The 25,082-nt window shown below is 38.9% G+C and overlaps 1 protein-coding gene across 2 annotated transcripts in view; it reads left to right on the top strand.

Annotated features, from left to right (window-relative positions):
- PARP11 (poly(ADP-ribose) polymerase family member 11) overlaps positions 1-16,553 on the top strand; it is a 62,327-nt gene extending 45,774 nt beyond the window's left edge. For both annotated transcript variants that reach the window (XM_054577952.1, XM_054577951.1), the window contains 2 exons: positions 13,752-13,903; positions 15,627-16,553. In XM_054577952.1, coding sequence (XP_054433927.1) covers positions 13,752-13,903; positions 15,627-15,943 — 469 coding nt within the window. In that variant the 3' untranslated portion in view covers positions 15,944-16,553. The remainder of the gene's footprint in view (positions 1-13,751; positions 13,904-15,626) is intronic.
- The last annotated feature ends 8,529 nt before the right edge of the window (positions 16,554-25,082 follow it).

The following is a 25,082-nucleotide window of genomic DNA, read 5'->3' as shown; positions in this document are numbered from 1 at the left end:
TCAGCCGAGCAACTGCTCAGCTCACTGCCTGCTGAGCAGCCCAGCACCAAGGAATAGACAGGAGTCATATGAGGTAACTATGCGATTCACTTAGCTTTTATTGAATGCAGGTTCTCTCAAAGTAGAACATCCACATACATTAATATCCTACTCACACTCTAACAATCTAAGAGAAATATAACATACACATAGCAATCAATGGGGGATAATGAACCCAAGTCACAGAGTCTCAGTCTGCAGGTCCAGGAGAGAGCACAGTGGGCAAGGGAGTTGTCAGCGTCTTGCAAGGAAGGATCTCTGGAGCCAGGTGGGCAGTAGGGCAGGTAAAGTCCTTAGTCCAGCAAGGCAGAGCCTCTAATGGCAGATGGGAGGGAGATCAGTGTGGCAGGGAGCAGCACTCTGGTATGTGGAGCTCAGCTTGTCTCAGCAGTGATCTGGAGCCTGCCTCAGTTATACCTTGAAAATGGCATACGCCACCCTTCTGGGTCTCTTGTTAAGTGTCTTTGCACATCTGGTGGCAAGTGGAGAATTTCCCCAGGAGCCTATCTATGGGTGGTCCTATTCTGCAGCCATGGTTGTTCTGATCACGTGTGTAGATATCTTAGGTGTGTCTCCTTGCCAGATGTGTCTAGTGTGACTTAAGTAGTTCCCCTCTTGAACCAGGGTGTCATGGCTGACTGGCAGCCATCTTGGTTGAAAAGAGTGACTCCACTATACTTTATGCTATCTTGATCGGACCAATGCCATTTTATTGGTCCTGCTCTCCACAGGAACACAGGGCATCATAGAGCACAGTGTGAGGGTATCTACTCACCTTTGATGACAGTAGTAGGATATGTGTTATAGGGTGGGGAATGCCAAGAAGCACTTCCTAAAGCAGGGGTCATTTAAGCTAGACATAATTAGGAGAAGTGAAGGGTAGCCCAGGCTTCGGGAGCAGCATGGGCCAAAATTAATAACAATAGGGAACATAGAACATTGAAACAATTTCAAATAGAACAGAAAGTAGGGTAAATGGTTGGAGAAGAACCTAGAAAGGTACTCAACAGGTAGAGCATGCAGGAGTTTGTAGTAGAACCCCTGGGGTATGATTTTCTTCAGTAGCCTTGGGTTGGACTGATCCACCGTTGGGGTAGAGACTTAGCAGGGGCTAGGCCATGCAGAGTTACAAACCAAACTGGGGGTTTGGATTTTTTTCCTGGGACAGTGGAAAGCCATTGTAGGACTTTAAGCAGGAGATTGATGGCTTCGATTGGCATTTTAGAAAAATAATGCATCAGATTATACTGTGGAGAAAGAGTTTAAAATAGTTGTTATTAGGAGTGATTTTGCCCACCAGGTTATATTTGGCATTGAATGGACACATTTTTATTGTCATGCTGTGGGATGGGGAGTTCTTACTGACATCTACTCCATAAAGGCCAGACATACTAAACATTCTACAATGCACCAGACAGTCTCCCACAACAAAGAAATATTTAGTTCAAAATGTCAGTAGTGCTGAGGCTTAGAAACTCTGATTTCTAAGTAAGAAGCAGGGAGACCATTTTAGGAAATTGTTTCAGTAATTAAACTGAGACACATTGGGTGGTTTGAACCAAAGTGGACCAAAGAAGACAATTTTGAGATATTAATTATATAGAATGACATTGCTTGGCACTTAATTTAATGTGCACAATGAGGTGGGTAAGGGAGATGGGAAAGATAACACCGAAGTTTCTGACTTGTTTTAATTGACTGAGGAAAAACGGTTAGGAACAGGTTTTAGTCTGTAGAGTATGGGGAGAGAGTAGTAGTTGATACATGAATTGGAAGCTTGCTAGAGAGGTGTAGACTAGAGATAAAGGGTTGAGGTTGTTAAAAAATGTGGGTAAGAAAAGCCATAGGAACTAATAAGATAACCAGGGACTTTATGTAGACAAAGAAAAGAAGAGGGCCGAGGACTGCACTCAAGAAATGATAGAGAAAACCCAAGGAAGAAACTGAGAAGCAACAACCATAAAAGGTGGAAGAAAACCAGTGGAATGTGATCACAGAAGCCAAAGGAAGAAAGTGGTTTACATAGGTAGGTGTGATCCTCGCAGGTATGGAAGAGTTGCCAAATAAGATAAATATTGAAACTATCCTTTGGATTCTGCAACAAAAAGGTCATTGGTACACTTGATGAGAGCGATGTTCATAGACGCTCTACAGGGTGGGGCAGAAGCAGGTTTACAATCATCCATATGGAAAAGAATCCAATAATAAATAAGTAATAACAAAAATGAAGTGTTTTGCATACTCACAACTGTAAACCTACTTCTGCCCCACCCTGTACTGTATTTACAGCAAACGTTGATGACTCTTTCAAGAAGCTTGGCAGTGAAGAGAATGAGAGCTCTGAGAAAATGGGTAATGTGGAGTTGGAAAGGGTTTTTTTTGGTTGGTTTGTTTCATGTTTTTTGAATTAAAAGATGGGAGAGACTTGACCATGTTTAAATTATAATGGGAAAGAACCTATGGAGAGGGAGAGTTTAAACGACAGGAGAAGGGAAGGGTAATTGATGGATTACAGTTCCTGAAGAGGTATGACGGGTGGAATTCAGAGAACATATGTCAGGAGATAGGCGGGGGTGGTCAGGTTCTGTTGTAAATAAGCAGAGGTTGAAGATGAAGCCAGGAGTTAGGTTGGGAGCTCCATCTTGATACTTTTAGTTTCCTTCATGAAGTAAGAAGTGAGGTCACCTGCAGAGAATGAGGTGTTAAGGAGGTGTGGCTATAAGGGGGAGAGAGAGAGAGGGAAAGTTGAGATTTGAAATGGTCACTGTGAAAAATGGCAGAGAATGAGCTAACCTGGGAACTATAGCTTTTTCTATCAGTGTTGAGGACTTAGGTATATTGGAATGTGTGAATTTGCAGTGGAAACCATGAGGATGTTGATTGATTTAACTTCAGCCATTCAAATTTAAGAGGAGAGGAGGTCGTTGGGTTGATCCAGGGTTGAGAAGGAGAATGCAGCAAGGAAAAAAAAAAGAGAATGAAAGCTGCTGTCTCATTAAGAATGTGGAAGGGCCCTGGCTGGATCCCTGGCTGGATTGCTGGCTGGATCCTTGGCTGGTGTGGCTCAGTGGATTGTGCACAGGTCTGAAAAGTAAAAGATCACTGGTTCGATTCCCAGTCAGGGCACATGCCTGGGTCGCAGGCCAGGTCTAGGTTGGGGTCTTGTGAAAGACAACTGAATAATATTTCTCTCCCTTTCTTTCTCCCTCCCTTCCACTCTCTCTAAAAATAAATGAAATCTTTGGGGAAAAAAAGAGTATGGAAGAATTTGGATTTAGATTAAAGATTTTCAGCCCTGGCTGCATATCAGAATCACCTGTGAAGCCCTTTAACAAGTAGAGATATCTGTCACCCACCCCTGATCCACCCAGTCAGAACCTCAGCATTCTGATATTATCTTTAAAAAGTTCCGCAAGTGATTCTGACGTTCAGCCAGGATAGAGAACCACTGGTCTAAATCTAGGCAAACTTACTTCCATCTAGAGCATGAAGGTATTCCTGAAGTAGTTCAGAGTACGTGGCATATCCAATTTAGCCCTTTTGGTACTCTAGTCCCTCAGACAGTGGGTAATTTTAAGAGATCTTTGAGAGGTGGATGCTACAATATTTTCAGTAAGTTCAGAAATGCACTTAGGGTTGGGCAAAGGTGGGCAGGATTGTGAAGAACTTAGTATAGTTTGAATCCGATGACTTTTTCCAAAAGTTTAACTGAACTCCAGGAAGCCCTAGAATTCAACATGAGCCTTTCTGGAATACCAGTGTCATAGTATGAGTGTCTCCACATTTCGCAGGTGCCTTAGCAGTGGGCACAAGAATAATTTATGCTGTGGGGATACAAACTTTGACCACCCCATTCCACTCTGCCTTCAACTGGTATAACACTATATCGAATCCAGTGACCACACAGGTTTTTAATGCCCACACAGCTCACTCTTTAACCAACACTTCCTTTATAATATCTAACAGAGATTGGAGTAAATTTTCAACCCAAAGTTCATTCTAATCTGTGCCTGAAAAGTAGTGATGAGTTGAACATCCTGATTTTAGAGTGGATTCTAGCCATTATTGACCGTGAAACTTGACATTAGAAGGATGCATATTAAACAATGTTTTGGGGGGGGGGGCCAAACAGTATAAATTTGATAATACCCAAGTAAAAGGATTACCATAGTAGTAGATGGGTGAGCCCCTTAGGGTAACTTAATTTTCACAAAGTGGTTTAAAAGGTTCTTGTGATGAAGACAATTTAGAGAAACATGTGTGAGGTGAATAAGTATAAAGAAAAAAATTAATACCCAGTTAAAAGTCCTATGCAAACAGTAACTCGAATGGCATGCATGCTTTCTCCTTGAGTGCTGCAACATTTTTATCAGGAATTTGGATGAAAATGTGGAAGACTTGGTTATCACATTTGTGAAAGATTCGAAACTAGAATGGGTAGCTTATTTGTTGTGTGAATGAATCAGGAATCAAAAAGACCTTAGAAGATTGAAACAGCGAATCAAAACGGTATGATCGTCTTTTTTAAAAGATTTTTTTTCGTAGAAAAGCAACAAATATGCATTGTTAGAAAAGTAAGTAGATCAAGTTTTAAAAAAGGAAGTTGGCATAATTTGTTCTTTTTCTTTGAAGATTATATTTAGAGAGAGAGGAAGGGAGGGAGGAAGAGAGGGAGAGAAACATCCTTGTGAGAGAGAAGCGTTGATTGGTTGCCTCTGGTATACACGTCAGTGAGGTATTGAACCCGGAACCCTGGCATGTGCCCTGATGGGGAATCAAGATGGAGACCCTTTGCCCTATGTGTTGATGCCCAACCAACTGAGCTACACCAGTCAGGGCTGGCGTAATTTGCTCTTAGTGAAAACATGCTGCCTTTTCCTGAAGTAAATATTTGTTTAATGTATATCCTTCTAACGTCATGCTTTATGCTTTGAAAAGACTACCACCAATAAATCAAAGCATATGCATTTAAATTCTGATACATATTGCCAAATGACTCTTGAGAAAGACCATATACATTTCCATTTCTTTCATCATTTAAATGGAAGTATCCACCTCCCACATAATCACTAAGCTACATGTTTTTTAAAAATAAGTTCTGTACTTTTCAAAATGCTATACCAAGTTAAACCTTAATTTAAATAAATATACTGCATTAGGTTTGTAAGTCATTTGTGCAAATACAGCAAGCTGAGAGAAGTCTAATTTGAGAAAGTCCTGGAAGTTTCGATTTACTCCAATTCCTTTAAGTCAGCAGTGTGGTGCCCCTGCTACACAATGAATTCAGTGGTATGCCAGCAGAGTCAGTGCTGTCTGATAATATTTGGACTCTTTCTCTTTCCTACCAACATTTATAAACCAGAAGGTATCCAGCAGATTCTTGTCAACTAAAGGCTGTCCAGCACAGATAGAGAAAGGCCTGAAAGCTATGCTGTGTGAGGAGTAGTTGATGGAGTGGTATATATTTGACTTAGAAAAGAAAGAGCCTCAGTCACTATTCATGGTTATTTCTAGATATTTGTAGAGTAATTTTGTATAAGAATATTTGAATTGTTCTGCATTTGGAAGAGAAGAACTTAGACCAATGAATGGAAGTAATAGGAAGGAAGATTTTGGTTCAGTATTAGCATAGATATTCTTTCTAGCAATTACAGGTGATCACAAATAGATTGCCCTGTTATGCAAAGCAGTGAGCACTTGGCACTGGAATGAATTGCAACAGGCATTACAAAGCTATCTATTGGAGATATAATAGGGGAAAAGAATAACTTTAATTTTTAAAATATCGTATTTACGGAATATTTTTGAAATGAAAATGCAGCAAATAGTTTACAGACCCCTGTGTACCTACCAATCAAATTTAACATTTTAATATTTGTCACATTTTCTTCTTTCTTTTTTTCTTGTTTTTATATTACACTTGTCCCAGTTTTCCCCTGTTGCTCTCCCCTTTCGGCCCATCCCCCTCTCCCACAGTCATTCCCTACCCTGTTGTACATGCCCATGGGTCCTTTATGCATCTTCCTTGACTAGATAGACACTTCCCTTTCTTTCCCTTGTTATCCTCTTCCCCCATACCCTGTGGTCACTTTGAGACTGTTCCTTATTTCCATGTTCTATTTTGCTCGTTTGTTTCTTTTGTTCATTGGATTCCATTTATAGGTGAGATCATATGGTATTTATTTGCCGCTGCCTGGCTTATTTCACTTACCATAATGCTCTCCAGTTCCATCCATGCTGTAGCAAAAGGTAGGAGTTCCTTCTTTCTTTCTTTCTTTCTGTCTTCCTGCTGCGTAGTACTCCATTGTGTATATATACTACAGTTATTTAATCCTCTTATCTACCAGTGGGCATTTTGGCTGTTTCTGGCACTTGGCTATTGTAAATAGAGCTGCTATGAACATTGGAATATATAGGTTCTTTTGAATTGGTGTTTCAGGATTTGTAGGGTATAATCCCAGCAGTGGGATCACTGGATCAAAAGGTAGATCGCTGCATCAAAAGGCAGTTCCACTTTTAGATTTTTGAGGAAACTCCATAATGTTTCCACAGTGTCTGCACCAGTCTGCATTCCCACCAACAGTTCAGTCAGGTTCCCTTTTCTCCATATCCTCACCAGCACTTTTTTGTTGATTTTTTTCATGATAGCCACTCTGACCAGTGTGAGATGGTATCTCATTGTAGTTTCACTTTGCATCTCTCTGATGGCTAGTGATGCTGAGCATCCTTTCATATGCCTATGGGCCCTGTGTATGTCCTCCTCGGAGAAGTGTCTGTTCAGGTTCCTTTGCCCATTTTTAATTAGATTGTGTATCTTCCTGGTGTTGAGTCGTATGAGTTCTTTATATATTCTGAAGATCAAACCCTTGTCCAAAGTATCATTGGCAAATATGTTTTCCCATATGGTTGGTTCTCTTTTCATTTTGATGATGTTTTCTTTTGCTGTGCAGAAGCTTTTTAATTTGATGCAGCCCCACTTGTTGATTCTTTCCTTTATAATCCTTGCCCTAGAAGATATATCGGCAAAAATATCGCTGTGTGGGATATCTGAAATTTTACTGCCTATGATTTCCTCTAGGACTTTTATGGTGTCACAGCTTATATTTAAGTCTTTTGTCCCTCTTGAGTTTATTTTTGTGTATGGTGTAAGTTGGAGCTTTAGTTTCACTTTTTTGCATGTAGCTGTCCAGTTCTCCCAACACCATTTGCTGAAGAAGCTATTTTTACTCCATGTTATGCTCCTATCCCTTTTGTCAAATATTAATTGACCATAGAGACATGGGTTTATTTATGGGCTCTCTGTTCTTTTCCACTGATGTATGTGTCTGTTCTTATCATACAGTCAAAACAGCCAGTACCAGACTATTTTGATTACAGTGGCTTTGTAGTTTAGTTTGATACCAAGTATTGTGATCCTTCCTACTTTGTTCTTCTTTCTCAAGATACCTGTAGCTATCCAGGGCCATTTTTGTTTCATATAAATTATAAACATTTGTTCTAAATCTGTGATATATGTCATTGGTATTTTAATAGGGATTGTGTTGAATCTACAGAATGCTTTGGGTAGTATGGACATTTCAATGATGTTAATTCTTCCAATCAATGAACATGGTATATGCTTCCATTTATTTGTGTCTTCCTTAACTTTTTACATGTTGTGTAGTTTTCTGAGTACAGGTCTTTTACCTAATTGGTTAAGTTTATTCTTATGTACTTCATTTTTCTTGTTGCTATAGACAGTGGGATTTTTTTCATAGTTTCTGTTTCTGATATTTCATTGTTGATGTACAAAAATGCCTACCATTTCTGACTGTTGACTTTGTATCCTGCTCTTTTGCCAAATTCACTTATTAAGTCTAATAGCTTTTTGGTGGAGCCTATCGGGTACACTGTCATGTCATCCAAAAAAAAAGATGACAGTTTTACTTCCTCCTTTCCAATTTGGATGCCTTTTATTTATTTTTCTTGTTTGATTACTGTGGTTAGAACTTTCATTACTATGTTGAATAGAAGTGGTGAAAGCAGATACCCTTGTCTTATTCCTGATCTTAGTAGGAAAGGTTTTTGTTTATGCACATTTAGTATGATGTTGGTGTAGGTTTCTCCTGTATGGCCTTTATTATATTGAGGTATGCTTCCTCTACTCCTACTTTGCTGAGTGTTTTTACCACAAATGGGTGCTGTACTTTGCCAAATGCTTTTTTAGCATCTATTTATATGATCATGTGATTTTTGTCTTTTATTTTGTTATGTGGTGTATTATATTTATTGCTTTGTGTATATTGTACCATCCTTTCATCCCTGAGATGAATCCCACTTGATCATGGCAAATGATCTTTTTAATGTATTGCTGGATCCAGTTTGCTAATATTTTGTTGAGGATTTTAGGATCATTTCTTGGCATATAGTTGTTTATAGTAATTTCTTACAATCCTTTGTATTTCTATGGTATTGGTTGTAATTTCTCCTCTTTCATTTCTGATCTTATTTGGGTCCTCTTTCTTTTTTTCTTGATGAATTTGGTTAAAGGCTTATCAATTTTATTTATCTTTTCAAAGAACCAGCTCCTGGATTTATTGATCCTTTGAATTGTTCTTTTAGTCTAGATCATTCAATTCCACTTTCATCTTGATTATTTCCTTCCTTTATATTTGTTGCTGGGCTTTATTTGTTGTTGTTCCTCTAGTTCTTGTAGATGTGGGTTAGGTTGTATATTTGATATTTTTCTATCTTTTTTATATAGACCTGTTTTGCTATGAACTTCCCTCTCAGAACTGCCTTCACTGTGTCCCATAGGTTTTGGTCTGTTGTGTGTCCATTTTCCTTTTTTTTCCAGAAACTTTTTGATCTCTTCTCTGATCTAATTGATAACCCATTCACTATTTCATAGCAAGTTATTCAGTCTCTATAAATTTCAATGTTTTTGAGTTTTGTCTTTAAGGATAGTTTCTAGTTTCAAGCCATTGCGATTTGAGAAGGTGCTTGATGTGATTTCAATTTTCTTGAATTTGTAGAGGCTTGTTTTGTGTCCTACCATGTAGTCTACCTTTGTAAATGTTCCATGTGCATTTGAAAAGAATGTATATTTGGCTTCTTTGGGGCAAAAGGTTCTGCATATATCAAAGTCCATTTGATCTAGAGTGTTGTCAAATGCCACACTCTCCTTGTTGATTCTTTGCTAGGAATATCTATCCATTGTTTACATTGGTGTGTTAAAGTCCCCTATTATGAGTGTGTTGCTTTTGATATCTTTCTTGAAATCCTCCAAGATTTTCCTTATATATTTGGGTGCTCTTATGTCAGGTGCATATGTTTACAAGGGTTATATCTTCTCTATGGATTATTCCATTAAGCATTTTGTGGTATCCTTTTTTAAATCTCTTTTTATGCCTTTTTTTTGAAACCAATTTAGTCTAAGGTAAGTATTTTTATACCAGCTTTATTATTTTTTTTCATGACCATTTGCTTGGAATATTCTTTTCCATCCCTTCAATTTCAGTCTGTGTAGGTCTTTTGTTCTGAGATCAGTCTCTTGTAGACAGCATACATGCAGCTTCTTATCCATTCAGCTACCCTACCCTATGGAGCATTGAATCCATTTACATTGATAGCTGTTATTGATAGGTACTTACTCATTGCCTTCTTTTTACCTTTGTACCCCCTTCCCCCCTCTTTCTCACTCTCTCTCTTCATTTTCTTAAAGCAGTCCCTTAGCATGTCTGGCAAGCTGGTTTGGTGGAGATGTATTCTTTTAGCCTTTTTTTGTCTGAGAAACTGCATATTTCACCTTCCATTTTAAAATGAGAGCCTTGCTTGGTAGAGTAGTCTTGGTTGCAAGCCTTTACTTTTCATTACTAGGAATATTTTTTGTCATTCCCTCTGGCTTATAGTGTTTCTGTTAAGTAATCAGTTGATAGCCTTATGGAACTCCCTTGTATGTTACTATCTGTGTTTCCCTGCTGCCTTTAAGATTCTCTCTTTGTCTTTAAATTTTGCCTTTTTAATTATAATGTGTCTTGGAGTGGGCCTCTTCAGGTTCATCTTCACTGGTATCATCTGTGCTTCCTTGACTTGCATGACTATTTCTCTCATCAAGTTAGGGAAGTTTTCTGTCATTACTTTTTCAAAGAGGTTTTCTTTTCTTTTCCTTGTTCCTTTTGACCTTCTTGTATCCATATGATACAAATAGTATTACCTTTCATGTTGTCCTGCAGCTCCCTTAAACCCTATTTGTTAATTTCAAGTCTTTTTTTGTTATTCTGTTGCTCTATCTGGGAATTTTTTTCTACCTTGTCCTCCAGCTTGCTGATTCAGTCCTCTGCTTCATCTAACCTGTTTTTAATCCCTTCCACTGTTTTCTTCATTTCAGATATTGTATTTTTCATTCCCTCTTGGCTCTTATTGATAGTTTCTATGTTGTTGTTTTTTTTCTTTCATGCTGGTGGAGTTATTTGTAATTCTCAATGAGCTTATTGAGCATCCTTATAGCTATTATTTTGCACTCAATGTCTGATAGTTTGCTTGCCTCAATTTTGTATAGCAGTCTTTCTGGGGGTTTCTCCTTTCCTTTTGATTGGGGGTTGTTACTTTGTCTCCCCATTTTAGGTGACTCTTGTTGTGTGTTTCTGTGTATTAGATTAATGTGCTTTGATTCCCTGTCTTCACGGTATGACCTTCTGTGGTAGACCTGTGGGATTCAGTGGTGCAGTCTCCTTGATATCCTGAACGTGATCCCCTTGAGCTGCCCTTTATGCTGTTTATGTGGGCTCTCTGGTTGTAATTGGGTTTTGGTTGTTGTTGAGTTGTTCTTTTGTGGGTACTTCCCTCCAGCTGGCCAAGAGTCACTCCCCCCAGTCCTGTTATGTGCTGTTGTACAGGTGCTGCCAGGACAAGATGAAACAGCACAGGTAACAAACCCAAACCTGAAAAAGTAACACCCATCCACAACCACACTAACAACAGCAAATGAGCCAATATTAATAAAGGTGTAAAGATAGTAAGACTATTATAAGAAGGGAAAAATGAATATGATTGCTGAAAGAAAAATGATTTTGAGAGAGTAGAGGGAGGAGCCATAATAAGAGTAGAGAATAGAGACAAGGTGAAAAGAGAAAGAAAAATTTACATTGTAAATAAAAAAGGGAGGGAAGAAGACGGAATGGGGTAAAAGAAGAGAAGTGTATAGTATTAGATTTAAACAGAAATTTAAAAAACTTTATATAGAGAGAGAATGAAAGGAATCAAATTGGAGAAAAAGATCCAGCACTGCGCTATCAACAACAAATGGGCAAAGATTAATATAGGTGGGATGGGAATAAGAGGGAATAAAGAAAGACGTCTAGAGGAAAGAGAAGTGATTTTGAGAAGACAAAGGGAGAAGGAATACTAAGAGTGAAGAATGAAAACAGGCTAAGACAAGGAATAGTTAAAATTTGAAACAAAAAAAAAAAAGAGAAAGGGCAGGAGGAAGGCAAAATGGAGTAGGAGAGGGGAGCAGTAAAATTTGAGATATGAAATACAAAAATAGTGAAGACCTAGAAATAAAATCGAAGAAATGCAACAACCACCTCCATATTCACAACCAATGAGCAAAGACTGATAAAGGTGGAGAGAGAATAAGGGTATTTCAAAAATGGGAAAAAGAATGTGATACAATTAATGACAAGAAAAATGGTTTTGAGAGGTGGGGGGTAGGAAGAAATAATAAGAGTGTGGAATGGAAAGAAGTTGTAGCAAGAGAGAAAACAAAATTTAAAATGGAAATTGGAAGAAAAAATAAAAGGTAAAATGGAGTAAGAAAAGGGAGGAGCAAAACTTGAGATTTGAAATACGCTATATTATAAAAACGAGTGACCTAATAGGCACAAACTTCCAGGACAAGAAATGAATGTTAAACAGCTATGCAGGAGAGAAAATAACACAAATCATGAAGAATACAGTGGATTTCATCTCAGTAGAATCTAGTGTTTACCACTGTCTTCTCTTTGTGGATCCACTCTTGGTGATGTGAGATGGTGTCCCAGTCTGGCTCTAGGGAGCCTGTTTGATGCTACCAGGGGTCCACAGTCTGTGGCTGCCTCCTTCAGCTGTTAATCTAGTCACTCTAATCAGCAGTCAGGTTTAAGCAGCACAGGGCAGGGCAGTGGAATTCCTGCAGGCAGGGCTATTGCTTCCCCCCAGGCTGATGTCACTTGGAAGGGAGTGCTCTGCCTGAGAGAGATGGCTCGTGTAATGTTGGGGATGACTCAGTACCAGGATCCTGGCAGCTGCTCCCTCAGTTCTCTTCCCAAAGCCACCATCCCCAGACTCTCTTCAAGGTGTTTCTAGTCTACTCTTCCCTCCCTTTGCTGGAGCTCAGGGTAAGTGGCTACAAATGAAATTTTGTGCATTGGTCCTTTAAGAGGCTCTCTGTGACTCCAGCCATTTGTCGCTGGCAGAGAGAAACCCTGCTGCCTTTCATAGCTGGATGTTATCTGGGTACTTTTTGAGCTCTGGTGCTGCAGGCTGGGGAGCCTAGCTTGGCGTTTAGACACCACACTTCCCAGGGGGAACCCCCTAGCTGCTGAAATATCCCCCTGGCACTCCAGCTACCTGTGCGAGCCCAGCCAGCCCTCTCACGTTGCCTCTGCACTCCCTACCAGTCTTGTTTTGGTGAAGTGGTTTCTTCTGTCTGTAGTTATAAGGCTCCTCTCCAGCTATTGTTCAGTTGGTTATTCTGGATGATTTCTCTACAATTTAGTTGTAATTCCAGACTGGTCCTGGGAGGAGGTTAGTGTAGCTTCCACTTACTCTTGTACGCTCTTGGATCTCCTTTATTGTTTTTCTTTTGTTTTTGTTTTTTTAATATGCAAAGCCTTATAGATACAGGTGAAATGCCCCATCCCCATCTTGTTTTCCTTCTTTCCTCCTGAGTTTGGTGTGCTGCCTTGTTCATGTTTTTGTATTTTTTACTACCTATACATGTGTAAACTTATACAATATGCAGTATTATTTTGAGTTATATGTCTCTTCTTACAACATTCTTTTTACATTCAATATTATTTTTCATGTATCATCTATTTTAATTCATGTAAATCTAGTTCATTACTTTTAACTTTCATGTATAAATATGTAATTATTCATTTTTATATGAAAGAATTGAAAAAGAATATTTTCTATTTGTTTGTTTTTATGCTTTACAGTCAGTCCTACTTTGTGAAAAGAGATTTGTCCATTGGGAAAAAGTTGAACTGATGGCTTAATGTCCTTCTAGCCCTAAGATTCAAAATTCAGTATAATGAAACTAAAATTTTTTAACCTCTGGGAGTACAACAATTAAGGGATCGTCCTTGCTCAAGGAATTCACTCTTTAAGGACTCTGTGAACTTTGTGTTATTTAATTGTTTATAATATCATATTTAGGCATCTGTAAAACTTGGCTAGCTTAGGCAATCACCTTTACTATATGGGGCATTGTCTGGCATATCTGTAGTTTTGGGTATAATTTTCAACCCTTAAGTCTGAGTGTTAAGTAATGATTTTTAATGAGATGACTTACGTATCCAAGAGCATTTGAGATTCTTCTTCAGAGTCACTTTGCCCATTCATTGTTTATGTTAAAGCAATGTTTTCTGGTTCATTCTTTCTATTGAATTTTGCTCTTTGAAAAATTAATAATTGTCACTTATAGTATAAATCTGTGTGTTTTATGTCTATGTATATTGTGTTTTTAGGAAAAAGGCCCAGCTCAAGAAAAAAAGTGGCATGCCTCAGATTAATGAACAAATGCTATTTCACGGTACCAGCAGTGAATTTGTGGAAGCAATTTGCATTCATAACTTTGATTGGAGAATAAATGGTATACATGGCGCTCTCTTTGGTAAAGGTAATTATCAAAATTCCAAGTCCAATTTGAGTCCTGGGAGCAAATCTCCTCTCTTTGAAGACAATTGATTGTTTTGTAATTCAGGGGTTTGATAGTCATTCATTAAGTTAAAAGTTACTGTACTAGGTTCCTGGCACACCCTCGGAGTTTCTGAGCCATAGAAAAGCCACTTCCTGCATGTACAAGATAGAAGACCTTTTTACTGGATTTAATCGCATTCCACTCCCAGTCATTCACATGGGGCATCATGTCTGTGTTAGCTGATTTTTGCATTACATTTAATTTTCATGTATAAGTCCTTTCCATGGATAAAACTAAAACTGTTCTATGTCAGATATAGAGAGAACTATAAAATAAATTAATTACATTGCACACAGGTCTAGTACTAGTATTTTTTGTTTGTTTTTTAGCAAAAGATAGGTAAGAATATTAATGAGCAATAAGGAATAATGGGGGAAATCCTCACCTTTTTTCTAATGTTGTGAAAGTCCAAGTTCTCCAATTTATGCCCACTACTCAAGCACATTAAGGAGAGAGATGAGGGGGAAAGGTAAGGGATGGACATTTATTTTGCTGGTTCTTACTTTGCACCTTACCTCCATCAACAGGACTGACTATCATTTAAAATCAGGATGTGCTGTAGTTTTAAAAAATAAATTAATTTTTAAAATAACTACTGAAAAGACCATTTCATTTATTTAACTGTAAGAGGATCAGAAAAGTGCTACATAAATCCTGTCAGTATTGGGTAATATGAGACTTTGAAATTCTTTCAAAAATTTTTTTTGAGTAAGCATTTCCATAATGATGTCAGTCTCACAGACCTGACTCCTTGGAAGAGTCAGCTGCTTTACTGAGTTTTCATATTTAGGCAATGAACCAGTGGATTGTTCTTTTGGGATGGTTAGCTGTGAAGAGCATTGCACTCTCCTGGACAATAGAGTTCTATTATTTTCAAAAATAATATTGAATTGTTATTCTGTATCACAGAAATGTGTTTTGGGGGGTGATTTAAAATCATCTCTGTAGACCAGTAGTTTTCATTGCTGTACAGGGTAGTAGGGTAAGGAAAGCGGTAGAAGGAAATAGAAATGGGAGGGGGTCCAAATAATTAAAACTCCCTGGCTGGTGTGGCTCAGTGGATTGAGAGCTGGCCTGCAAACCAAGGGGTCACCAGTCCAATTCCATGTGTGGGCACATGCTTGGGATGCGGGCTGGGTCCCCAGTTGGAGGCGTAAAAGAGGCAATCAATTGATGTTTGTCTCACACATCAATGTTTCTCTCCTATTTCTCCCTCCCTTCCCTTCACTCTAAAAATAAATAAAAATCTTTTAAAAAAACCAAAACAAACTCAGGTCCTCCTACACTTACAATCACAGAAATAGTTTGTATGTGTCTTATATGTTGGGTTTCTTTGTAAGATTTCTTTTGAAAACAAAGTCTGGCAGCTACATCTTTGTCCAGGTGGGATGGTGTTGATGTTGGGGACTGGTCTATACAAACAAACCTATCCCTGTGGCAGTCTGAATCGCAGCTGTCCCTAACAGAGGAATTCCTATTCTTTTCTTAAAGATCTGCATAGGAGGAAATTCCACGTCTATTTTGGTTATATAATTCCACGTGTCTATTCCCCTAACAATTAGAATGTTTTTGTTTGTGTTTCATGTATTCTTCAGAGTAATCTTGGCTTTTTTTTTTTTTTTTTTGGTTCTTTTTGTTTAAGGAACCTATTTTGCTAGAGATGCTGCTTACTCCAGTCGCTTCTGCAAAGATGACATAAAACATGGAAACACATTCCAAATTCATGGTGTAAGCTTGCAACAGCGGCATCTATTTAGAACATACAAATCTATGTTTCTTGCTCGAGTGCTAATTGGAGATTATATAAATGGAGACTCCAAATACATGCGACCTCCTTCCAAAGACGGTAGCTATGTGAATTTATATGACAGCTGTGTGGATGACACCTGGAATCCAAAGATCTTTGTGGTGTTTGATGCAAACCAGATCTATCCTGAGTACTTAATAGACTTCCATTGATTTGACTTCCAAATCTCAGTGGTCAAAGAAATTTATTCTTTTTTGCAGGAAGATTTGCTCTCCTGTCATCTAGCCACTAAATGTTAATTATCTCACACTTTTGAAACTGATATGAAAAAAAGTGGCCTCCATATAAAAAGACATACTGACTTTAAGGTTGGTTTTTTGTTGTTTTGTTTCTGTTCGTTATTCAGTCTTGTGTGTTAAAGAGCGACACCATTGCCATTTTAATACCTTCCAGTGAAGGATAACACTCCGAATTGAATCACCTGAGTCTTAATTAACATAGTCATTTAGAGTTTTTAAAGTTTATGTGTGTGTATCAGGATGAATGTTTTCAGTTCAGGTAGACTTATTCATCAATATGTTCAGAAAATAAATATATAGACATAAACTTGTTCCTTCAGAGGAACTGATCCTTTGTAAATTGAATTCTGATATTACTCTCCACCAAACAACATATTGCTTTGTTGGGCTTCTGAAGAGGCGATTTGAAAACTTGAAGCAGTATGAGTACCTTGAGAGAAGTCAGAAATAAGAAAATTATTTGCGGTGCTACCATACAAGCCAGAAGGAGAAAGTCAAGGTAGAGTGTCCTGCTTCTGAGTGCAGGGGACAGCAGGCCGCAGCCCCAGACTTGCTCCTGTGACTCTCCTGTCGCCTGCCTCTGAACTGACGAATGCTGCAGCTGTGATCATGCATCCACGGAGCTCTGGAATTCTTGTACCAAGACTTGTGCACAAGGTGTTTATAGTAGCTTTAAAGTGAAACTTTTATTTATTATTCAGAACATTTACTTACCCTTTGTTTTGGAGTTCCTACAGTGAGTACTTCTGAGAGATTTTAATCTGCTTCCCCATGACCATAGACACACAGCTATTCAACAATGGTTTATAAAATTCTTATTTCCCCATTTTGAATCATTGTTGAAAGCATGGGATGCGTGGAACAAATCTGGTGTATTCCTCTGAGGAGCAATTGAAAATCTGCTAACTCTCTTGGAAAGTTAGACAAAATTCTTAATCATGTTTAATGGAAGTTTGTTTATCTATTCCGTCCGTTTTGCTATCCTGTTCTAAGGAGGAGAAAGTAATGTTGCAACAGCTTCCTGCCCCTAAAGGTGTTTTAGCAGACAATGGGAAACAACTGGGCACAAATGTTATATAGCAGTTCAGGTGTCAGATGGGTGATTGGCCAAACAATTGTTCAGGTTTTTTCCAACCTTGATTTTCGATGACTACCAGTTTGGGGGTGGGGGGCGGTAGGGTTGGGGGAGAGCACTTGTATCAAGTCTTTCCCAGACAAGTTTTTTCTAATTCAGTCTAATACTGAATTTTCTCTTCATTATTATAACCCGGTTTGGCTGAGAGGTAGTGAACATAATTTAACTTTTCAAGAAAAACCCAATAAATGTCCCTGTCTGCATTGTCCAATTCAGTCATTTGAATTGGGAAGGCATCTAGGAATAATAAAAATAGAGAGTATGGAACAAGGTTAGGTGTGGTAATTCTTTACCTGCCATATATCCCTACATGTGTCTTATGGCCCAGAACACTCGTGATTGTGCAGTCAAAAGTAAGTAGTACATAGGAAATTGTGTGTCTAATACTTTGAAACCAAGTGACAACAGAGACTGCCTGACTCAGATGTGCAGACTAACAGTTTTGATGAAGTGCTATGAATATTTAGAAAGAACATGTTTTAGAAACATGCAGAAATCATCCTGGAAATAATGGGAGAAAAGTCCCCAGACTGCCTTGTGAGTGGTAGCACACCATGCTCTAGCCTTGTTCGCAAAAAACCATTTTAGAGACATTAGGAATTTAGATTTTGAAAATTTTTTTGTGCTGTTTGTTTCCTTTTACATATCAAAAATGTTTAAATAGTCTCCCCTTCAATATGGCTGTCTTTTTTCTTATTTAAAATGATTGCCTCTGCCATCGCTTGACTGGAATAGCTCTTGCAGCGTTGGGGTTATGATTCTGTTAGACGTGTGCAGATCTTATCTCAGGGTGGCTGAGAGCCCAGAGCCGAGATCTGCACGGCAGTCCGAACTCTGAACTGAATTAGTTGGCTCATATGTACTAAATACAATGAACTGCAATAGACATTGTAAGAAAGAACTGTTTGAGAATTTACTGTCAACTCCCCTTTTATAAGAAAGAGACAATTTTGATAAATTTTTTCACATGATAGCTCTGAGTAAATTGATACTGAAATTCAATTTCTTTGTTTTGATCAGTGGATTGAGTTGAGAATCATAACGGTCAGTATGTTATGTATCACTGGACTGGACACAAGCATTTGTCATCTGTTCCTCTTGTCATCACTTGGTATGGATGGGAGAGTGAAGAGAAAGCCATTCCAGGTTAAAAAATAAATGATTTAAAAAATTCTACATTAAATAAATTTCAGCTGAGAGTCACTTTCCTTTTTCACTTTGGTGATAACCTCAGGGTTAAAAAATGTGTTTATTAGAAAGTTTCATAAATCTTGCAGTTATGAACAGGAAGGTTTTGTATTAATGCAACTTTTATTTCTTATGGTGATGATAAAGAATTTGGAGCCATTTTGATATGTGAAAATATTATTTTTACATGTGGTGATTAAAGCTTTCCATAGCAGGTCTCAGTTGTCTGTGTGTGCCATATATTTGTTTCTGTGATTTCTGTGTCTCATGTCCACCTCGCCTTATTTACACCTAAGTTTTCATCTCAAACTTAATGGACTTTTAAGGACTCTATTACTTAAAACTCTTATGTGACCCACTTGCAGATAGGAAGAGTCTCCTGTTCTCAGTTTGAATTACCCTGAACAATAGTTTATCAGATAATCTCTGAGGAAAATTATTTACTTGGTGCTATTGGAAATGCCAAAACAGAACAAGGCCTAATGCCTATGACCAGCCCTCTGCTCTCAGTGTGTGCTCCCCCATGGCTCTGAGGAGCAGTTCTGGAGGGTGAGAATGCTTCTTGCTGTTCATCCTAGGTCCAACCAGCTCCTCCTGGTATGGCTACAGTAATTCCTTTTGAAGCAAGTTAGACATTTCATTTGATCTATAATCTTCTATTGGCAAAAAAGGGAAGGTATCAAAAGATAGCTTAATTTTAGAGCTGAGAGAAATGAAAGACAGAATAATCAAGGCTTACCTGTGGAACAAATCAAGTTTTCCATCTACTAAACTCATGTCCCATTCCGTCTAAATGTTGAACTACTATTAAAGTTCATTGTGATGAAAAGTCAACTGAGCTTTGATTAATGATGTAGAAATGTGACATTCTTACGAGTTTTGTTTTTATGCTGTCAGATCCTTGAGGTCCCCTCCCAGGCCACAGGAACAGCACTGGGGACAGCCTGATCATGGTCCTCATTGTGCCTTAGTCCCAGATTGTTCTCTTTCTATCTGGAGGATATTGGCTTATTTCTCAAAAAAACATTTTATTTTGCTTGAAACAGAGATAGTCCATTTCCAGATGAAATTGTAGGTTTTGTTCTTGTAAAAAAAGGTTAAAAGGGAATGAAAAATAGCAAGGAAAGGAAAAACAAAAAAGCCTTGTCAGAAATTATTTTTGTTTAGAAACTTTAGCAAAAGTGATTTTACTATTTTTAGCCCTTTGTACTAAGATACAGGGAGAGGTTTGGTGAGGCAAGTTGCCCTGCCTCACTGCCTATGAATAATTTTATGATGTTTGGGGCAACAGTGATGGAAGAAACTAATATCTCAAAGGAATATGAAATACATGATTATTTGGGAGCTTCCTGGTTGTGTGAGTAATAAATATAGGAGTGGTGAGCTCTAAGTATTTAGGAAAGGTGTCCAAAGTTCATCCATTAACCTTCACTTTTTTGCAGAGGTAGTTCTCATGTTTTCAAAGTCTGCAGGCTGGATGGTAGTTTATATAGTCTCTCTCTTCCCCTTGCCCCTTCCTATCCCGAACTGTACTTGATCCGTCCCAGATAAAAAGATGGCTTGTTTATTCCCAACACCCAGTCAGTAACTTCCTTGGTATAACCGTTTCCTTGCTATAACTGAGTCTCCTGCTGTAAGATTATGTAATCCGTTTTCTCAGCTCTAATTGCTTGGCTTTCATCCTTCAGCACTGCCAGCTAAGCACTTGGCTTTTAGTTGAACTTTCTCATTGTGTGGCTGTGTATCTAAGAATTTAGCATTGGTCTCATTCAATTTTAAGTGGCTTCTCATGAAATCGCAACATAGGGTTATGCCAAAGACATTTGTGTATTCTGCAGCTAAAAAGTCTTACTCTATCCTCTACCAAGAGGTTATACAGTTAACTGATTTGGACCCTGGCTTATGCTAACTTCACTTTGGTAAGCCAGTTTAGGACAATCACAATCCAGAATGTAATTCAAATTATTTTTGCAATATTAACTATAAATCCAGATTGTATTTCTTGTGTTTTTCTGTTCCTTTTTTAAAAATACCGTTTTTTTTGGTTGGAAGGAGGTATTAAAAATATATTAATCTATTTTTAGAGAGACGGGAAGGGAGGGAGAGTCAAACCAGCAACCTTTGCTTTGTGGGTTGACTGGTGGGTTGACACCTATCAGGGCCAATTCTGTAGTTTTTAATGTATTCACAATATTGTTCAGTTGTGACCACTAATTCCAGAACATTTCATCAACCCCAAAAGGAACCCTAACCCATCAGCAGTCATTCCCCATTCTCCTTTCCCCCTTGGCCCTGGCAACCACTAATCTGCTTTCTCTCTCTATAAATTTTCCTGTTCTGTACATTTCATGTAAATGGAATAATTCGCTATGTAATCTTTTGCATCTGATTTCGTTCACTTAGTATAACATTTTTAAGGTTCATGTTATAGCATATGTCAGTACTTCATCCCTTTTAATGGTTGAATAATATTCCATTACATGGATATACTACATTTTGTTAATTCATTGATGGACATTTACGTTTCCACTTTTTGATTATTATGAATACTTTCCTTTGAATGTTCATTTACAAGTTTTTGTGTGGATATGTTTTCAGGTCACTTGGGTCTATACCTAGGAGTGGGATGGCTAGATCACATGGTAACTCTCTCTAACTTTTTGAGGTACTGCCAACCTGTTTTCAGAAGTAGTTGTATCATTTTCATACCCACCAGCAATGTATAAGGGTTCCAGTTTTCTCCATGTCCGCACCAGCAGTTGTCTGTTGTTTTGATTGTAGCCATCCCAGTGGGTGTGATGCAGCATCTTACTGTAACTATTTTTTAATTACATTTTATTGATTATGCTATGACAGTTGTCCCAATTTTTCCCCCTCTGCCCCCCTCCGCCTGGTACCCCTCTTCCCTACAGCCATCCCCCACCCTTAGTTCATGTCCATGGGTCATGCGTAGAAGTTCTTTGGCTTCTCCATTTCCTGTACTGTTCTTAACATCCCCCTGCCTATTTTGTACCTACCAATTATGCTTCCTAGTTCCTGCACCTTTTGTCTCCTTCTCCCCGTTCCCCCTTCCAGCTGATAACCCTCCAAATGATCTCCATATCTATGATTCTGTTCTGGTTGTTTGCTTAACTTTTTTTTTTTTTTTAAATATATTCAGTTGTTGATAGTTGTGAATATGTTGCCCTTTTAATGTTCATAGAACATTTGGTCAAAGAAAACCAAAACGGTCTTCTTTTTCTTAAATCCCTATAATATTTCATATAATAATGGCTTGGAGATGATGAACTCCTTTAGCTTTAGCTTGTCTGGGAAGCACTTTGTCTGCCCTTCCATTTCTAAATGATAACATTGCTGGAGAGAGTAATGTAGATTGTAGGTCCTACTCTTCATCACTTTGAATACTCCTTGCCAGTCCCTTCTAGCCTACAAAGTTTCTTTTAAGAAATCAGCTGGTAGTCTTTTTGGGAACTCCTTTGGAGGTAACTCTCTGCCTTTCTCTTGCTGCTTTTAAGATTCTAGCTTTAACCTTTGGCATTTTAATTATGATGTGTCTTGGTGTGGTCCTCTTTGGATCCAACTTGTTTAGGACTCTGTGCTTCCTGGACTTGTATGTCTATTTCCTTCATCAAATTAAGAAAAGTTTTCTTTCATTATTTTTCAAATACGTTTTCAATTTCTTGCTCTTCCTTTTCTCCTTCTGGCACCTCTGTGATTTGGATGTTGGTACATTTAAAGTTGTCCCAGAGGTTCCTAAGCCTATCCTTGTTTTTTAAAATTCTTTTTCCATCCTTTTATTCTGATTAAATGTATTTTCCTTCCTTGTGTTCCAAATTGTTAATTTGGCTCTTAGCTTCATCCTCTCCACTGTTGGTTCCCTGTAGATGTTTCTTTATTTTACTTAGTGTAACCTTCATTTCTTCCCTTATGTTTTTGCTATACTCAATGAGTTCTTTGAGCATCCTGATCACCAGTGTTTTGAACTCGTTTAGTTCTTTTTCTGGGGTTTTGTTCTGTTCTTTCATTTGGATCATATTTCTTTGTCTCCTCATTTTGTCAGCCTCCCTGTGTTTGTTTGTGTATTTTAGGTAAAGCTGCTTTGACTTCCTGTCTTAGAAAAGGCACCTGTGAATTGTGTGGAGTGGAGCCTTAGGTAATCACCAGGGCAGGGCAACCTACTTCACCACTGTGTGGCTCTGTGTCGGGGAGGGCTTGGAGAGGGGACAGTGCCACTGCCTGGCTTCTGGAGGTTTGCCCCCATATGCCCCATTTCTAGTCACTTCACCCACTTCCTATATGTGACTGGCGCTCTTCCAGCTGTTGCCCTGGTGGTGACCAAGAGTGGGTGGGTTTACATATGTTCTAAGTCTGTGCAGGCCCTTTAAACAGACTCTCCTAAAAAATCCAGCAGTTTCTTCTTCCTCCCCAACTCCCACTGATTTTTGTAGCCAGAAGTTATGGGGATCTCTCATCTTGGTACTGGAACCTGGGCTGTACTCTCTGGCCTGGGACTGGGATCGCTAGCTCCTAAGGTATCCCTCCTGATTTTTATCAACCACACGAGAGTGCAGGACTGCCTGTTCCACCACACCGCCCGTCTCTGCACCTCGTATCTCTGCCTCTCTGCCTGGTCTCCACTGTCTCCACGATTCCACCCCTCCTACCCGTCTGAATGAATGTAGCCTCTTTAAATCTGGTTGTCAGACTTCCATATAGCTTGAATTTCTGACAGTTTTAGTTGTTGTTTGTTTTGATATATAGTTGTAATTCTCTCTGTGGTTGCACTAGGAGGTGAAGCATGTCTATGTACACCTCCATTTTGACCAGAAGTGAAAATACCATTTACTGAAGGGCTTATTATGCTTTAATGTCTCATAGATAACATGTAGTAGCTGCAGGCATTGTAAATCCACATATGATTAACATTCTTAGAGAATCAGTATTGGTTCCCACTTCCTCTTTTTTATTCCTTTAAGAAGATCAAGGACCATCTTGGGAGCTGCTGAATCTGAATTTTATTTCTGGTTTTGCTGTTTGATTCAGTGTGACCTTGGATAACTCACAAGAGGAATAAGGTTCACTTTCCAGAATGTGATCTTTATGAAGGACTCAATGAAACGGGTTAGTAAACCAGGGAAAATGGAATAGGGAAACTGAGACAGATAGTTAAACAAGCATTTTGTAGCCATCTAGTAAATCAAGGACACTTTATAATAAATGGTTTATGCTTCTGCCCAACCAGAGGGTAAATAGCTTAAATCACCCTACTGAGGGAGATAGATAGCAAAATCCCGTTAGTGCCATTTGCCGGCCATACTCAAGGACAGATGAAGTTAAGGGAATAAATCTCATTTTGGCACATCAGCATGAATCTGATGAATATTTTATTGAGATTCTCCCCAAGACCTCCCCTAAGCTCACACCCTTAAAAACCCCCTCAAATCTAAGGTCCCTATGTGCATTCTCCCTCCTAGGAGCATGCCTGCACTTTGCCCTTCCCCCTCTTTTTTCCCCCTCAGGCATGCATCTCATAAACTCTCAGGGTCCCCATGAGACTTGCAACCAGGGGAGCAGTGGGCAGTGGCAGCTCATTTCAGGCTAACCCCCTGAACCTGTCCTGAAGGCCCCCTTTTCTCTGACTTCTCAGTGAGGCAAAGCAAACCAGGAGTCAAACCCACAACCTTTTTGGTGTATGGGAGGACACGTCAGCCAACTGAAGTACCTGGCCAGGGTGATTTTGTAGATTTTTATACAGTGACTGAGAATTCAAGATGCTTGTTACACAGAGGCATTCTTTACCCCTGTGCCTTTGCTCATGCCTTGCTGCCTGCCCTCAGAACACACACTCACACCCCTCTCCGTACCTTTAAAGTCTTATTCATCGGAAACATGGGCTTGGATGTCAGATGACCAAGTTGTACCCTGGCACCTCGACTTACCAGCTGTCCGAACTTGAGGAGACTACTCCCTGTGCTTTAGTTTCCTTGTCTGTAAATAGAGGTAATGATAATGCCTATGATGTGTGATGAAATAATGTCTGTAAAAGACACAGAGTAAGTCTCAGTAAATGTTAGTAATATTAATATGAAAGACCCCTTTTAGGGAGTGTTCTGTAACTTAGCACTGATCCCTCACAGAGATCTGTGAATCCCTCACAGATCGTAGATTCTTACAGGATTCACACTACACTGGCGTTAAGAGCACACTTTTTCCTTAGCATTTACTTCCTCCAATGCCCTTTATCCAGAGACCACCAGAAGCAGACCTGTAGTTAAACAAGGTGGGCTACAGTTGTCAATGTAAGAAACATCCAACCTCTAAAAATTTTTATGAATTTATTTGAGCGAAACTGACAGCAGTTTGCCAGGAAGCAAAATCTCAGCAGATGGAGAAAATACTCCAGAAAATGGCAGTTTTACCACTTATTTTATACATAAAAATCAAAGGTTGCATGAAATTTATTAGTAATAGTTTAGGGAGGTGGGAGAAGGCGGGGAGGGCAAATCTCTGGGCTTATGGGGGAGGCACAGGATAGTTAACTGTCAACAATGAACATAACAATGAGGGGATTTGTGGTGTCTCCCCTGTGGTGGCTGTGCTTTGAAGGGCTCCAGACAAAGAAAATTACTTAGTTATTCAGAAGGCATGTTATCAGGTATGTTATCCCAGATGCAAAAAGACAACGGACAGGCTCAGTTAAGGTGAAGACTGACCTCTGTTAGGGAAGAA

Source organism: Pteronotus mesoamericanus, unplaced genomic scaffold (assembly GCF_021234165.1).
Source record: "Pteronotus mesoamericanus isolate MK-2021 breed Mesoamerican mustached bat unplaced genomic scaffold, CSHL_Meso_final contig_468, whole genome shotgun sequence".
NCBI classification, from domain to species: Eukaryota; Metazoa; Chordata; class Mammalia; order Chiroptera; family Mormoopidae; genus Pteronotus; species Pteronotus mesoamericanus.
Note: the sequence above shows the minus strand (reverse complement) of the source record. Positions and strands in the feature narration are given on the sequence as shown.